Below are 18190 nucleotides of genomic sequence, written 5' to 3' on the forward strand. Positions count from 1 at the left end.
AGTTCGAAAAACCGATTAAAAATTACAATTCGTTTTAGACATTCGAGGAACGAAACCAGATGGAGTGGATGATGATTACCTTGAATTAATTTCTTCTTTCAGGTGTTGGAGATCGTCTTTAACATTGCCAAGTTTACTACTTACAACGCTCGCTACCACCGAACCGAGCGTTAACTCAACTGTCGATGGTAAAGATTGGTTTGCGTTGGAGTTCAACGATAGCAAATCAGGTTTCACGCCGTTTATCGGAATATTGGACAGCGCTATTGTAGCGGATGGTATAACATACGTTACTCCAATACTATTTTCCACAGACGATGTATTTGCGGATCCTGTAATCGGTGGTTGCGCTGCTAGTTGATCAACCTTTCCAGACGGTGTTGCGGTGGATGTGATACCTGTGCCACTACTAACAGCCTTAACACTGCTTGCAGATTTTGATGATAGTATATCCGCTCCGGGATCATTGATCGCAGATCCATCACCAGACAACGCTACATTCGTTGCCGTAGTTACTGCGCCAGCAGTCCCAGTTGTCGTGTGTACCACGGTGGCGCCCGTCGATTGGTTCAATTCATTTTCATTGGTCTTCATAGAAACCTCCATTGAATCTCCACCTGTCGTACAGCTACTGTTGCTAACATTAGCTCCATTGCTGTTCACATTAGACTCATTTGCGCTGCCCAAAATAGTGGAGCTGCTGTTACTGCTGTTAGTACTACCACTGTTGGCATTGTTATTATTGTTACCACAAGCAGATGTCACGGTTGATGCAGTGATCGAAGCAGATACACTGTAACCGCCGGGTGATAGGGACGAAGAATTGGTAATGCAACTACCGCTAATGCTGCTGCCGTTGTTACCCGTGCCAGTGACATCGTTGATCGCGTTAGTATTAGTAACACTATTATTACTACTGCTGCTGTTGATATTATTGCCGCTACAGCCATTATTACTGCTGCCGGGCACGGTATTTGATGACGGATTTGTAGTGACATTGACAACATTGGATGTCGCATTACTTCCTATCGTACTATTTGTTGAATTCGCGGCGCGATCACGGCCTACAGTCTTTTGTTGTTGTTCACGTTGTAGTCTATCAATACAAGCAAAAGAAAAACAATCATTATTTGTTTTTTCAGCGCAACGCTTCTCCAGAAAGGCGTACACAAATGAAAAAAAACAAGGTTTCCCGCTTTTATCAAAACGAGACAGTAAATAAATAAATACCCACCTTGTCGTAACACCAGTAGTCATTGCATCCACAATAGATTGTGTTTGCTGCTGGTTGGATTTTTGAGGGTTTCTAGAGCTTCTTGTTCGCTGTCGGGATTTTCTTAACAACTGTTTATAATTTTCCGTCTTCTTACTGAGGTAGTAATATCGCACACAATCCTGAAAAGCAAAACAAATAAAATTTGAACATAATTTTTAGATAAACGGAACCAATTCGCAATGGAAAGATTGAACATTTGTTCCATTGGATTCTTACCTGCGCACTCTTCCTGTCCAAACTGGCTGCAATTGTGCCAAAATTTTTCGAATGCTGCAAAAACTTTTCCCGAAAAATTTCTTTTTCTCCCGATGTCCACACATTCAAACTTAACCGCTCCTGAAACAAAGACAAAATTATATTAATTTAAAACTGATTCTTTTGATTCAAAATGTTTCAACAACAGTTTCTCTGAAGCCTTCGATAAGCCATAGACAGATCTGAGGCTATTCAAACATTTTATGTACTTCGATTTCAATGTTTATGAATTTTTCATTTTCTAACGTATATTGGCCATAATAAACTTGTAAGTGATTAAAAACAAATTTCACAATTTACAGTGTGAACACACTACGAACCTGATTAACGATTATTATTAACGTTTTTCATTGAGCTGTTATTTCTACATGAAAATTCATATACTGCTATTTAATAAAATATCAAAACCACAAAGCTTTCTTACCTTAAATTCCGTTTCCATGTCTATTAGCGCTCCATTTTCATTATTAAACACTAGCCTTCTTTGTCTGGAGTCTAACATTAAAGGTGGAATCACAGCATATGAGCGCATTTTCTTATCCTCCATGGCCTAAAAGCAGATAGAACAAATGTATATCAGTAAGTGTATCTCGTAAATTATGCTTCCCGCAAACCGCAACACTGCGTACCTGTTCTTGAAGACCATCCATGATCTCTTCAAGGTCGGCTTCGGATTTTATTCTAGAACCTACACGATTAAATCGCTCCTTATCTTCCCGCTGCTTTCGAAGCTCCGGGAAAACCTTTTCGAAGAACTCGCGATTCTTGGCCTCCTTTGCCTTACGCTTGGCGCTCGCCTCCAGCTTATCGACGCGCTTGGTCCATTCCTGCGATAACTGGGCGTAACGCTCCGTTATCTCGCACTGCTTTGCCGCACGCTCGGTTTTGATCTTCCGGAAGTGCAACAGCAGCCGCTGTTTGAACATCCGATGGCGTTCCTGCACCTCTCGGCACACCTCCGCATCTGACGGTTGATTATACAGCGGGAGAGGGTCTGCTCCGATTGAACAGAGCGTACTAAGGACGGCATGAGCTGCGGAGGCACGTTTGCGATTTTCCGCATAAATTTTCTGCGCTAGGTTACGATGCTTAGGCTGTGCCTCCGAGGAGCTTTCTTCGATCGGCGGTTTAGCAGACGCTTCTTCGAGGGATTCCTGCTTCTTCTTCAGTGACGCAATCTTCTTCTCCGCCTTATCAATTTCGTTATCCACCTTGGCGATCTGCTGTAACAGTTCATCCTTTGTGGCTCGTAACTCTTCCATTGGATCACTGGGCAGTGTAGGAGAGATGGCTTCCACTTGCGGATGGTATGCACCCGAGGGCACCATAACAACCGGCGATTCTCGTGTATCAACCTTTAGCAAAGTCGTTGCATTGCTGCCACCACTACCAACTGATAGTGGCACGGAACCGCCCACAACCGGCGGGGGATGCTGCGAACCGACGACTTCATTTAATCGAATCTTTTTAAATGCGGGTGGCCCCGTGCTATCCGGTACTGTCGAGACCACCGATCGTGACGTTTGCAGATGGTAATCTGGATTTGGGTGAAGCAACGAAATGCGGGGCCTGGTGGACGTTTGTTGAGACACCTGTTGAGGAATCTGCTGCATCACAATCTGTGGAGGTTGGGGCGCTTGCTGTTGTTGCGACACAGATGCCACAATCATCTGGGCTCCTCCTCCCACTTGCTGAGAAGAAACCGAAGACGGTTGCGATGGAATTGGAGGGGTTTGTTGTTGTTGCTGCGCCTGCTGTTGTTGCTGCTGCTGCTGCTGTTGTTGCTGCTGCTGTTGCTGCTGCTGCTGCTGTTGCTGCTGCTGCTGCTGCTGCTGCTGTTGCTGCTGCTGCTGCTGCTGCTGCTGCTGTTGCTGCTGCTGCTGCTGTTGCTGCTGCTGCTGTTGCTGCTGCTGCTGCTGCTGCTGCTGCTGCTGTTGCTGTTGCTGTTGCTGCTGCTGCTGCTGCTGCTGCTGCTGCTGCTGTTGCTGCTGCTGCTGCTGCTGCTGCTGTTGCTGCTGTTGTTGTTGCTGCTGCTGCTGGATGTGATGCGATGTCGTATGCAGCGGCACCACATCCATATTGTTGACAATGCTGATAGTTGGGGGAACTATGCTATTGGGCACTACGTTCGTTGCTCCAATGACCGAGGAAGGAACCACCTGTCGGTACTCCGCAACAACTTGCTGTACCTGTGAGACACGGGTGAACGGACTCGCATCTCGTATGAAGGCAGGGACGTACGAGTTATTTTGCACATATCGCAATGGCGCCTCTCTGGCCGGTGCACCCGCAAATGATGAATAATTCGCGGCTCCAACAGCCCCTGGACCAGGCCTTGGTGGTGACAATGGACTTGCCGCTGATCGAGGCACTGACTGTGACGGCGACGGCCCTCCCTTGCTATAACCCTGTGTCGTATCAGCCGTTCTAAAATGAAAAAAAGAGCAAGATATAAACAGCAAAATTAATACAGAACTGAATGGTTAGCTTTTCTTAATTCGCATTATGAATGGATCTTATCGAGTTGATTAGGTGACGTGCATTAGAACTTAAAATGCGGTAAATGTAAAACAATATTAATTGTTATCCCCAATCAGCATCGAATCAATGCAAAAGACAGATAAAAGTTGTAGTTAACTGATTTTTTACAATTCGCTAACGATATTTGTACATTTAGTCGAGCTTAACATCGACATTACCAGCATAGACCATAACAATTGTTGTTGCACCGCGGATTTAGGAATTCTTGTAATTTATTTTAGCCACTTATATGTATATAGGTGATAATCGAAAAGAGGACTATGATGTAATATAAAAAACAGATTCAAAAATTTGTCCAGTTCCTGGAGCCTAGCTGCCGCTTCCTTGCTCTATCTATTTCCAATTGAACTCTCCTACACTCCTCTCGCGTTGACCGTTCCCAAAATACCCAACTAACCAAAACCAACTGTCAAACCTAACGCGCCTAATGTCAGTTCGAATTTCAGTTGGCCGTAACAATTATAATAAAAAAATATTGTAAACTATCGGAACGTTGCATGAGGTGTGCAATGTACTTGATGGTAAAATAGAAAATTACACACACACACGTAGAATATCACACATTATGGCCTTTTTATCTACATTTTTTTTTGTTCGGTTTCGTTCGCAAAACACTGGTGGAATAATATGTTAAATTATTTTACCGTTTGAAAAACGCCATGGTTTAATAGTGTTCAAAAGCACCGTGTTTCTCTTATAGCGATCACATTTTGTTAACATTCGCAACATTTTGTTGAGCATCACCTGTACCTTTTTGCGATGCACATTTCGGCAAGATCCCTAAACCGACACCCAAACCCCAAAGCACAGCCGGCTGGATGATTTGTTTAAAAACTGCCACCTTGTTCCCAAAGGAGAGTCCTGCAGCTCAAAGGATTCAAACTCTGCAGTAGAGACTGTCCTAACCTGTTCGTTGAAGAGCATCCAGTGATCCGGGGTGAGGCCTAGATACCTCACTCTCTGAGTCCATGGTATCAGCGATACGTTGAATAGTGGTGGGATCAAAGACCACGTACGTAGATGAGGCACAACCATAGTTTGTGTTTTCGGCCAAGCTCTGCCAAAGACGCCTTTCACGGCGTATCAGTATCGTCCGCGAACAAGCGGTACACCGGCGTTAACCGGCGTGAGGGCGAGAAAACATCCCGCACAGCGCTACACTGAACGTCCGCTGAAGATAGCTCGAAATAATCCTTACCAGATTCATAGGCATGCCAAAGGATGCCATAGGGATGGATAGTGCAGTGACCAGTGAATCGGAATATAAAACTGCTCCAAAGGAATAAGCTCGAGCGCTTCCACAGTTTTCTGAAGAACCCGTTCAGAAAGCTTTCCCAACGATGGAAGCTGGCTGATTGGGCGATAGCTCACAGGGAGCGTGGGATCTTTTCAGACTTAAGAATGCGCACCACTCTGGCACACTTCCATGTATCCGGGACGTAACCCAACTCAAGACACCTCTGAAAAATAAGTGATAAGGCAGATAAACCTCTCCTGGAGCTTCTTTAACAGAAGATTGAAGATCTTACCGATCCCCGGTGCCTTCATGTTCTACAGCCGCCTCAACGCTGATCGGGGACCCGACCAGTAGCGGAACCACCATCGGAAGGAGCCGTGGGCCGCGCCTCATCAACCCCATGGTTGACGGTGGCAAAAACAGCCGCCTCAAAGGGGCTTGGCATATTGTCCATATGCACGGCGTAAAAGGCTTTACGGTGGATCGTCCGTGTCATTCTACTGACACAGCTAAACGGGTGGCACATGAAAAATCAAATTAGTTACAAAATAGTGGGATCAGCAGACACAACTCAACGCTTCACATCATTGTACAGGGTCCCCTATTGTCCTTCTACCCACGCATACAGAGGCAAACACTGTTCTGATCAGTTTCTATACAAGGCGGCTAAGATCATTTATTTAGTTACGGACGATACTAGGAACATCACTTCCGTTATTCTTTTGACATGACATTAATGATGCGGATGCAGATGTTGAATTGTACTGGCGAACTAAAAATTGAGCTTGTAATCAATTAACAGACAATTTATTTCATTCATGTAATGTAAATACATGACAAACATACTTATTTCTAGTGCGATTCTTGTTTTTTTGTTTCTCTCTTATTTGTCTCTTTACGAGTATACAAGGAACAAAAAATGTTTACGATACATACATAATCATCTCATCTTTTAACCCAAGGCACCGTATTGGAACAGACATTTCATTATGTAATTGTATATTTATATATTATATATTTATCATATATGTATATTTATTCTACTGCCAGCAATATTGTGTCGAAGGTTAATAATTCCATTTGGGTTGCAATTTTATAGCACAAAAAGATTTTTTTTCAAGTAACAATTTTAAGAGACCTTGCCTGAGGTAGTACAATAACTATTAAAGTCAATCATTACTTTGAATACAAGCAATATATTTAGATTGTATACAATTTTTTGGCAAAATTAACCGAAGGGCAATTATTAACATAAAATTATTTTAACCTGTTGGCATTTGAATAGCTATTTGAAAGCAGAAAAAAGGACGAAAATAGTTCAACGCGTGTACATGAGAATGCAAGGTAAAGAAGTTGTTTTTTTTTAATTAAGCAACAGTTGCAATCGATATATAGTGGCAAAAGGTTATCAGAAAATCATACACTGCAGTAAGCAACGGAAGGAGTTGTGATAAATAAATGCACTATTTTAGAAAATTCCAATAACACAACATAGGGAAAGCCATCAACATAGCTAATTTATATCAATAATAAATGTTACTATGTTATTCTAAAATAGTAACAAAAAATAAAGCAAACAATACGTGCTGTTTTCGAGAGCTTCAAGTTGATTTTTGGCAGTTCTATTCTAGTAAGTACTATTCGGCAATCTTCGACCTTAAGTTCGACGGAAAAGATCAATCAACAAAGAATTTACTATTACATTATAGCCGAGTACATATTGATTTAGTTAACGAAAAAGAATAATTCATAATTAATGTATAATCACAATTTATCATTTGCGCTTCGAAAGACTGAAGTTGTCGTTTTGAGAAATGATATCAATATCGAATAAATCTTTAAAAAGATTATTCGATTATTACGTTATTCATATAGCTAGTGATGAGAATCGTTCGTTCAGAACCTAGCAGGTTCGGATGATGATGGTGCTGTATACTGCAGATATCTCGGAACTCCCTTGAGAGATGGTAAAATGTTCTTGTTCGCGGACGATACTGCTATCACCGTGAAAGGCGACCTCTCTGGCGATCGTTACGCCTTGGGTGGCTGCGATCGTTACGTTCCTTCTCTAGAACGATCAAAGCTAGGTGCATAAAAATTTATATAATAAGTTTTTTGCGGCTACAAATTGTGTTCGTCTTGCGAAGATTATAACGTTAACGTTTACTACTTTTACTCTTGCTCAAAACACTACTGCTAAACAACGATCAAAGAAAAATGCAAGTGAGTCCACATTTGTTCAATAAGCTTTTGCAAAAATTGTTACACTTTTTCCAGAGAATCTAGTATTACGCTATATTCCATTCTCATGATTGGAGGATACACGATATTGCTGTGTAGGCTAAAAAGTTTAAATTCAGAGTGAAAAACATTTTTCATATAACTAGGCAGATATCTACCGAACAACAGAAAAGAATATCGTTTAAGAAACTTTAACAAAATACGTTTATAAAACATATTCAAGGTCGTTAATATTTGTAGTTAAGATCGGTTGGAATATTGCATCGTTTATGAAATTTATGACGTTTCATATTTTATGACATTTTGTCAACTTTACTCGAACTTGACATACCATTCATTTTCTTACTTATTTAGTTTGATAGTTTAAATTTCAGCTCTGATAAAAAAAAATCCATCGATGGTAACTAATTACATTCAAAATATTTTGTAAACCAAAACCTGTTAATGAATTTTGCAACAACTACTACTGAATGACAGCTTAGTATGTTTAATGATGGAAATGAATATGAAAAACATCACGCTACATAGGATTATTGCAATTTCCTCGTGAAGAACCTGGTTTCGTTCCGAAAAAAAATGGAACTTTCCCATCACTACATGTAGCACGACAAAATCTTCCGCTTATCAAAACAAGCTCTATAGAATTGCTTCTTAATTAAAACTCTATATATCGCAACTCTGTATCTCTCTAAACTTTATCAACGTCTTCAGTTTTCACATCCATTGAAAAAGGTTAGGTTTAGTCTTCTAGAACAAGTCTACAAAGCTGATTTAAGTGAACTGAACTCACAATTCTGAAAATTTCAATTATTAACTTCTTCAATATTTAATGTCACTAAAACAAATATACATCAACACTAATGATTCTTAAGCTAAACTAGTAACCATATTTTCGTCAATATTCTGGTGTTTTATGCTGTTACCAGTAAGCTTCCAAAAATGAGTTCTTGTTATGATTGAGGCCTGTTTTGTTGTACGCATAAAACGTAAACCTAATGATTGAAAAACAATTACTTTTTATTGCCTAAAACACTCATTTGCAAACCATATTATTGCCTTTGAAACATTAATTTTAAATTTTTTATTTAAGATTTAAATTTTTTTTACGAAATTCTGGACTCATCCATTCCTTCGCTCGTTAACGTATGCATGAATTACGTATATGAAAAATGTTCAATGATTTTTCACAAGAGTTCCATGTCACCTAATGGAAAACCCAAGAATGTAGCTTCGAGGTCTCAGGAAAGTGCAAGCAAAGTGAAGAAGTTTAACACGGTAAAACAACACATCGAGTCCGCTCGCCATTGTCAATAGGGTTTCTATTACATCTTCTCCTATTTCAAGAAAAACCAGAGTACCACCAAATAGTAATCATGTTCCGGATGGTCAGATAACAGACATCACCGTAATGTGCGGCAGAATCGAATGATGAAAAAGGCATCAAAGGCAAAAAGGGTCTCTACATTTTCCCTGGAGGTTGAAACAATCAGCCGAACAGTGGAACAGCATCACTCTCGAAAACAGTAACTAAAGGTTCTCGAGAAAAAATATGTTAAGGACAACGTTTCACCAAAGATAGCCTTCCCTCCCCGAATATCACTCAGAAGCAATATTCAGCACTTTTTATGGCAAACTTCAAACAGAGAATTAAATCTAATAATTTCGAAACCAACACGTAGTGAAAGATGTTTTCCAAGGCCATGAAAAAAGCTTAAATAATTGCTAGCTATTTTGTTTTGGCAGCGCTAGCTAACTGTATGACTAGTTGGCGCATAAACACCCCACAAGGGCGGCTTCAAACCACTTTTCCTAAATGCTTATTCAACAATAATTATATTCATCGTCATTCAAAATTTTTACTTTTTTAATATAAACAGAGCAGTTTTTCGAACGACTGGTTAGATTAGACTGGTACAAAATCTCATCCGCACCGTTAATTCGAAGCTAGGACATTCCGAATATATCTTGAGTAATATAGTTGTGAGAATATATGATGTTGTTTATTGAATGCTTTCATGGTTCGGTAATATAAGTACAACATTCTTATTACGGTCACAATATCTTCGAATAATTTTTATTGCTGACAAATCTGGAGTGATGGCGTTGATGCCTCCGCCAGAAAGGCAGGGATAATGAATTGGCAGACGACCGTGCTCGACTGTGAGGGGTTTAGAGGACTCCTGTGCCAAAAGCAAGAAGCGTTTGTAGCGCCGCCTGACAAGTAAGTAAGTAGTAGATATAATACCAGCCAATCCATTTAGCTTGTCGCTAGTATTCGCGAAAGTGGCTCAAGAATGCTACCTATAGAGTAACAATTTTGTATAGATATACATATTTCAATGTAGACAAAATTATACTAAATAATTGTTACCATGTTCCAAGTAGAGCAACACAAATAATGAAGATCTTTTATAAACCCATCGGGAAGAATTTTGTTTATTGTCTTCGCCCCCGGTCAATTTATTCTCTTGAAACGTGTTATGGCTTTTATGGGATTTATTTAAGGAAGTAAAAAAACACATCCTCTTATGAGGTTGGTCATTTCCACCTTGCTCACCCTCATCGCAAAGATTGTTACTAATTGAAGAATTTTAGCCACTTACTCTTTTTAATCAACACAACAACTTCAACAGGTCTAGGACCTCCCGTGGACCGTTAGAATGGCTTTATTTAGTCTTGCCTTAGGGAATGTATCAGTCCTTGTTACAAGCGAACGATTCTGATGGGATATTTACTTTGGTCCTGTAGGGACCAGGCAGGCGCCGCTACCAAAGACCCAGAAAATTAACTAACATAACTTTTTGACATGAGAAAGATAAAAATAAGGATTACAAATTACTTGAGAGTGAATGCACTTCAACACTCATTTATTAAGTTAAAAAGCGTTCTGCAATATTAACTGTTGAATCTACTGTGAACCGGAATCGGCGCATGAAACTGAAACGCATCGCAATTTTCAAGTGTCAATAATCGGAACCAGGTTAACCTGCAATGGTGAATTTGAGTCTGTTGCCCGAAGAAAGAAGCACACCAGACAGTCGGATTGCTTAAGCAACGACGAGTTCCGGGCGGAAATGCTGGAGCGAGTGCAGCAAGATCCGGGGATCAGCATTCGGGCCCTTGCGCGCGAAATTAGTGCAGCTCTAAACACTGTCAAGCATGCGTTTAATGAAGATCTTCGCTATGCATCCTACGAACGCCGCAGGGATCAACTTTTGACGCAAAAAGCTCCTGGCACACGGGTTCCTCCTTCTCCTTCGCGCTAAAAAATTCCTGCACAAGAGAGGAACGAGGAACCAGGGAACGATCTGGTTCTTTTCTGACGAAAAGATGACCAGGAACAGAACGTTCAAAACAACCGATAACTTACTGTGCTGCCGACTTTCCACGAGTGCTGCAAACAAAGTCATCGGAAGGGATGTGATGCCACCACATTTCTTTGAGCAGGGTCTGAAGCTGAACGCGGCCAGCTATGTTAAGCTGCTGGCCACAGTCCTCAAAGCCCTGGGTACCAAGTGGCAAATGGTAGGCCGTAAGTTTGGCCATCAAGATTCCTGGCACCTAGCCATACAGTCGCAAAATCGCAAAAAAGCTCGTGGACCATTTTTAAGACTTCACCGACCCCAATCAGATCTCAACCCGATGGGCTATATCGTGTGGGGCATGGTTGAAAGGCACACCAACCAAACGTCCTGCAACACAAAAGCGGAACTGATCCAAAAAATTAGGTCCGTTCTTGCAGCCCTACCCAGCGCCATAGTGGTCAGGGCTAGCTAAAGGTACCGGAAGCGGATAGAGGCAGTCAGTCATCGATGCCGTGGGTGGCTACTTCAAGTAATTTGTACAGCCAACATGGTAAGCTAAACGATTCGTAGGAATTTTTTTTTCTTATTTGTTTATTTAAAACCTAAATCAATTCCAACAGCAACTGTCAAATTTATCGCGCACATCGTACCGTACATGGTAGATGCGATCATTTAATAATTGAAACCATCGTCAGCAGATGGGTTGACTTGCATAACATTACTAAAGATGCAGTATTATAAATTTTTGCGTAACTTGTGGGCATAAATTTGTTTTCATAATAATTCAAATAAACGACATGATAGATGTTGACAGCAATTCATACGCCTAGGATTACAATCCTTGAAACATCAACGAATTATATTTAATATCCTGGAGCAATATCCGTGGGGGAAACCTTTCAAAGGGACCCAGTATCACGTTGTTAAACCACCACCCCCTGTTGGTACTGCCTGATTCTTACCGGCTAAAACCACTTCGTACCTTCGCCACCGCGCGAAGATCACATGGGATGCATAGCTATGCATTGCTTTAATTAACCTTTGTTGTCCTTATCGCGAAGTTTAACTCGTCCTATGTATAATTTGACTATAACACGTCCATTGCACGTATAAAAAATAACATGTAGCTTTCTATATGCAAATTGATAACATTTGTGAAAGCATAAAGCATATTTTTTGCATAGATTTCAGTTAGGCTCAGGCCACAGATGAGCCTTGAAGTTAGTTAAATAAAACATATTTATACATATTCGGATTAACTTATTCTTGTTAGAAATTGTTTACTTTTTCAATTATCTCGAACAAATGTAGGCTTGGAAGATTGTCTATGAACACATCCACTTTTTGACTTCACCATAATTGATGAAGAATCAACCTGGTCATGTTGCAGCGCGTGAAAGAAACAATAATCGAAAGAACCAATATGTAGCCTATACGGAGGACAGATTTATAGATCTTTCCATGCATTTTTTGGCACGTTTTAATTGGCTAATCTATAATAATTGATCATAAATTAAATTGATAAACATAACAAAAAGAAAAGTGAGAAAGCTAAAGCTTTTAGCCTGTATAAGTCAAACAATCCAGGTACCGGGCTGTATCATACTGAACGGGTTTGCCAAAGTGGGTAAAGTATACGTACGTACACTCACATAACCCACTTTGCAATTTGAATGGCATATTTCGCCGGTCTTGAAATGCATTTCGTATCCTGTGAAGTATTTCCTCCGGCTCAAAATGTAAATCCGTCGGTTCGATATGATTTTAGCGACGATTGCTTTAGCTTTTTCACTGGGATTTCACGTTTGTGTGTGCGTACGCACATGTGCCACAGCGAATACTAATGATATATAAACAAAAGAACTTTGAGGATGGCACTATTTAGTGAAATAGTGATATATTTCGATAATACATATTGAAATAACAATTTGTTAAAAAAAAGAGCGAAAAAGCATTAAAAATAAATTTATTAAACATGGTACAACTCACGACCACACGTACAGCCCAAAATCCCAGTGAAAAAGCTAAAGCAATCATCGCTAAAATCACATCGTACCGACGGATTTACATTTTCAGCGGGAGGAAATCGAGCAGCTGACCGAAGCTTTCATGAAGAAAACAATCTAATCTTTTATGCCTAGGCTTAACCAGCTTTGCAATTTGTACGGGAAGCAGATAAGCCTGGAAACGTCAAAACACTTAAAACAAACTGGCTTAGAGTATGATTCCGGCCAATATGAGGACTATAAGTTATCTAACTTTTTTGGTAATCGTAATGAACCCAATTTCCATTACTGAATACAACCCGATACAAACACAGCAATGATATGCACCGCAACATTACACCGCAATAGACCCGTCAGAGAAAAACAATATACCTCGTTTCTCGTACATGGGATTCGCAAACATGGACAAAAAGTATGTTATGTTAACGCTTTGGTACGGTGTGTTTTGGTAGCGACGCCGGGTTCACACGAGAGGACTGGTCCAAAATTCCATCTTTAGCAATGCCCCGTCGTGCACTGGACTGACTACGTGGGAACGGGTGATATGATAAAAAGTAAAAGAAAGCCAGAAAAGGCAGACCTCTTGTGGTTGTTTTGATGGAAACTATGAAGGGAAGGTGTTAGAAGAAACAATAGAATAGATGGATGAAAAAAAACTTTTCGAGCTGCTTTAATCACAACCAAAGATGTAGAGATATTGTTTTAAGATTGACGCACAATAAAAAAATATTATTTTTTCAACAAAATACAATAACTAATAATAATATTAACTATCTAAAGAAGTTTAAAAATACTGTTGTGATGCTTATTCCTAATTTACACCGAGGAATTAGTTAATTGTTCAATCACTGGTCGTATCAGAAATCGAAATTAATATTTTATTGTAAGTGCACTAGAGCGTCACCCATATTTGGGTAACATTTCGCGTCTCTTTTCTTTAACCGGCACAACAACCTCAAGAGATCTAGGCCTACCATCTCCGGCTTTCCTTGACTTTATTTATGCGTAGCCGGATAGTGCAGTCCTGCGTACGGAGGATTGGTCCAGATGAGATTTTGAACTGGTCCTGTCGTGTGAAAACCAGCGCCGAATTATTCAAAGCGACACCATAGCGATTTTGTGACCATAGTAGATTATAAAAAAAACTAAAACCATTTAATCCGTAATCTACCAATCGTTTATATGTATGATGACAAGGGTCCCGCAATACAATCAAGATCAAGATCAAGAAAAAAGGATCTTGACACTACAACACCGCACATGTTTTCACTTTATTGTTTCCCAACTTTCTGCCGATCGGTATACCAAACAATCACCGAACTTTACCCTAGTTAATAAACCTAATCTAGCTTATCAAGTGCTTTGGCAGTTTAGTAAAAGAATAGATCAATAAGTGAGGACGACAGGAATTCTCCTGGAGCGATGGTGTTCAAGTAGGCTACGATTTTTTGACACTTTCCTCTCAGCCACTTTGATATTTTTAACTACAATCTGGTTTAACTGGACAATTAAACAAAGGGACCATTCCCCTATGTGAATCGGAATAGTATTTGTTGTTTATAAGTATGTTACTATGATTTTTATATTTTATGATCCTAAAAATTCGATTCATCGTTGGTGTACTTAGTATCGGCGCCGACAGGATTGGTACTAAATTACATCCGTACAAGTTCCTTCGTCTGTCTAACCGACTACCTGACAAAAACAAGACTGTGATGAAAGACCTGTAATAAAATGTGACGGATAGGACGTCCCGCAGTTCGTGATTGTTTATGTACCATCTTGTTCCATTCCATGCGCAGTTGTCCGTTGCTTCTGCATGATACGATCCGATCTCAAGTGCATGATACATTTCGTAGTCAATTTACTGTTGCAGCTGTAGATTTTATAACAACTTCGACATGTTCTTTCCATAAACACGAAACTTCTCCGCTTATGTAATGTTCTCCCAAAGCCAAAGTTTTGTCATTTGGACCAAACCTTCATCGGCCATTCATCTAGATTAGTATTTTAATCCTACAATCAACATCTATGTCATTGAAGTCAATCAAGTTTAATATGCCATTGTACGGCAGATATGGCCATGTAGGCCGCCGGAAAAATGCATAACTACGACGTGATTCTAGATTCAAATAATGATTTTAAACGAAAATTTATAACCTTTTTAAAATCAATTAAATACACTAACACTTTGATTTGACGGTCTTACTCGTTCACTGTCTTTTTATTCTGTTCTTTATTAAATGACAGCTGTCAAAATTGTGGTCGTCGCTCAATGCGCGTTTACACGTATATACATATATTATTGATTTTTTTTAAACTTCTACACCTTTTATCATCTTCCTAGTGACAATACGGTTAATGACATCATCATGGAAAAATTAAAAAAAATATTTTCCTAGCATTTTTCTCAGTATTCTTCGTCGTAATAGGATTGCTGCAAACTAGCTTTTCCATCCCGTGCTACAAGCGATAGGCTAACTAGCCGCTCTAGTGCATACATCAAATCAAATTAATCGTCGGTACTGTATTTTACAAACTGAAAAAATAAGATTTCTTAACCTGGTCGTTTCAATGAGGTTTCATAGCCGAAAGACGCAAAGTCTCTATAAGCCAACTCAACAACAACATTCACAGTAATTGTATCACAAATATGCCTCCCAAAATTATCGGCTAAAGCACATGAAGGTGGTGGTAGCGGCGATGATCTTTAACACAGAAAAAATGAGTCAGAAGCACCTGGTCAGACTGTTCATGTGCCTACAACATGCCTAGATACAGCAGAAGTTGCAACAGCAAAACTGAACCCCGCGTGGGTTATCTCCTGCACACTTCAACTGAGCTGTAACAGAGGAAAGTCCACCCCAACGGCACCGGTTACTGGTGCTGGTTTTTCTGACAAAATGAACAAATAGCTTACAAGACGTGATAGCCGCGAAAATCACCTATGTAATCGCTTTAATCATTTTAATTCTTTACACACCTTTTAGTTCAGGTTGACGGTCATTTCAGGTCATATTTCTCTTTCCTTTTATTTACCCCATAGCCATAACTAAACTATACCAACGAAATCTTTAACTCAAATTTAATGATAATTCTTATTTTACAGTGTTTTCAACTTAACTCTTATAATGCTATTCTGAGAACATTTTTAGAAAACATGTACATCGAAATAAATCGAACAAATATTTAGCATTCCATGAGTAATTTTTCATAAATTAAGCCTTAAGCCTATGGATTAGTGTTGCATCACTTGGTGTGTGAACATTTTCAGCGATTGATTAAGAATGTTAAACTTAAACAACAAAAGAATACGATAACAGAATGTATGCTTCTTAAAAAAATAATACCAGAAAAAAGTACCTGCCTTAGTTGTCCCCCGCTTTTACTTTAAATAATCATTATTTTTGCATGTCCATTATTTCCTATACATTGCCTCCTGATGACACCAAATTTTAATTTTTTCACGATAATCCCTTTCATTATGACAAAAAGATAAAAAAATTTCGCAAAGTAAAAAAAAAATACAAAAAAAGTAAATGAAAATGAAAAAGAGAAACCCAGAAACATTGTTTCGCGCCCACTGTATAGTGTGTAATAATAAGAAAAATAAACAGGAAAATCATAAAAGAAGACAAATCTACCAAAAAAAAACTAACAAGATAAGGATCATAAAGACAAAATCAAATCAAAGACAGAGATGATTAAATTACAGAACAATATACACAAGTAAATCTGCAAAGGCTACACAAATAACCCCTCCCGCTTTGTTTTCCTAAAACGGAAACAGATTTCACAAATAAAAATATTTTAAAAAGAGAACAAGAGCGAACTAGAAAGAAACAGACTAACAAGATTGCTGCAACTTTGATGTAACCTGACAAGTAGAAACTATAAAGCAAAGTAGAACAAGTGCAAATGATCTACTGCTAAGGAATATGTATTTTAATGCATCGAATTAAAATAAGTTCCGTAAGCAAAACTAACTTTCCGGCTACTGGTAAAAAAAAAAGTCAGAAAAGGCAGGGGTATACTTTTTTAGTTTGTGTGACGATAGGGAAGAATTAGAAACGAAAAATTCATGGTAAAAGAAGCACAATCAAACTCAACTCATACGTTCGATCTATGACAACTTATCATTTGTTTAGACCAAAGATCGATATGGTTGAAAAAAACAAGGTCGCTTGCTTTCGTGGAATTAGTCACGAAGGCTAAGGTTATCACCTGTACACCTAAAACACCTAACCAGATGTATTCTGAGATTTGGCACAATTTTCATGGTTTAAATTTAAATCTACACAACACAACACAATGCAACCCAATCATCACTAACAGTGCAATGTCTATCAGTGCTGATAATCAAATACATCCGTCAAGAATCATCAAAACGTTATCACTATCCGTTTTTCAACGTCGCACAATACGTATCAGCCGTAAGTGGAGTAGTGTCATGAACATCCAGTGAAAGCGATAGCAGGCGATGGCGACACCACGGTATCGATCTGTTAAAATAAGATCACACCGCCACCCTTCGCCTTTTACCCGCCTGTTACACCTGATACTTTCTTCTGGTTCCATAAGCAAAAACTAATCTTAGTGCTTCAGTAATAAAGGAAAAAAGGTTGTGGCTAGAAACGAAAGACAAAGGTGGAGACTTGAGGGAGCGAGCGAGAACGTGCAGGCAATCAGACACGCACGCACACCACACTGGGGAGACTTCACCGTTCTACCAATACTACATTATTTGCAACGGGCGCGTGGTGCCGCTGCTGGCTCCACAGTAACACGACGAAAAGGAAAACAATGTTGACACGAAAATGAAAAAAAGAAACACAAGCGCACGGCCTACTACGGCACAAACTTGGCAACAGCGCTCGCTCTGTTCGGCGGTTAGCCTCACTACGTAGTGATTTGCTTGCTGGTCGCGCTACCTCCATCATCGTCGACACAGCACAAATAACCTAACCAATACACACCCCAAGAGGCGCAGGGACCGTGTAGCAACGGATCACGGATGGAGGGCGAGCAGGGCAAACGGTGGTTCATTTGGCGCTTTTGAATTGCTCTTAGCTGTTTCGATGCGCTACAACGCTAGCTGATGGCGCTCAAATCAACTGGAAGCACATCATTTTAACAGGCAAGTTGGCTGAAAAAAGCGACCATGGAAGAACATACGCACATGATACAGCCTGCACACCCCGGGGTTGTCTGTACTGAAGCCAACACAAGCAACTAACAGCGCAACTAACATGTGGCTTTGTCAGTCGAAGCATTCTTGTCACAAGCAATAGCAGAATCAATAATACACAGACACTTCAATCAATATGGA

General features: G+C 39.7%; 1 protein-coding gene across 12 annotated transcripts in view; it reads right to left on the reverse strand.

Moving 5' to 3' along the window:
* Window positions 1-18190, reverse strand: part of LOC128304745 (uncharacterized) — a 49048-nt gene that overhangs the window by 20598 nt on the left and 10260 nt on the right. For 11 of the 12 annotated variants that reach the window (XM_053041973.1, XM_053041969.1, XM_053041970.1 and 8 more), the window contains exons 3-7: window positions 2161-3958; window positions 1956-2081; window positions 1493-1612; window positions 1235-1395; window positions 80-1096 (exon numbers count right to left, since the gene is read on the reverse strand). In XM_053041973.1, coding sequence (XP_052897933.1) covers window positions 80-1096; window positions 1235-1395; window positions 1493-1612; window positions 1956-2081; window positions 2161-3958 — 3222 coding nt within the window. The remainder of the gene's footprint in view (window positions 1-79; window positions 1097-1234; window positions 1396-1492; window positions 1613-1955; window positions 2082-2160; window positions 3959-18190) is intronic. The other variant, XM_053041974.1, reaches the window with a different exon arrangement.

The sequence above is a fragment of the Anopheles moucheti genome, chromosome 3 (genome assembly GCF_943734755.1).
Source record: "Anopheles moucheti chromosome 3, idAnoMoucSN_F20_07, whole genome shotgun sequence".
In the NCBI taxonomy this organism is placed as follows: Eukaryota; Metazoa; Arthropoda; class Insecta; order Diptera; family Culicidae; genus Anopheles; species Anopheles moucheti.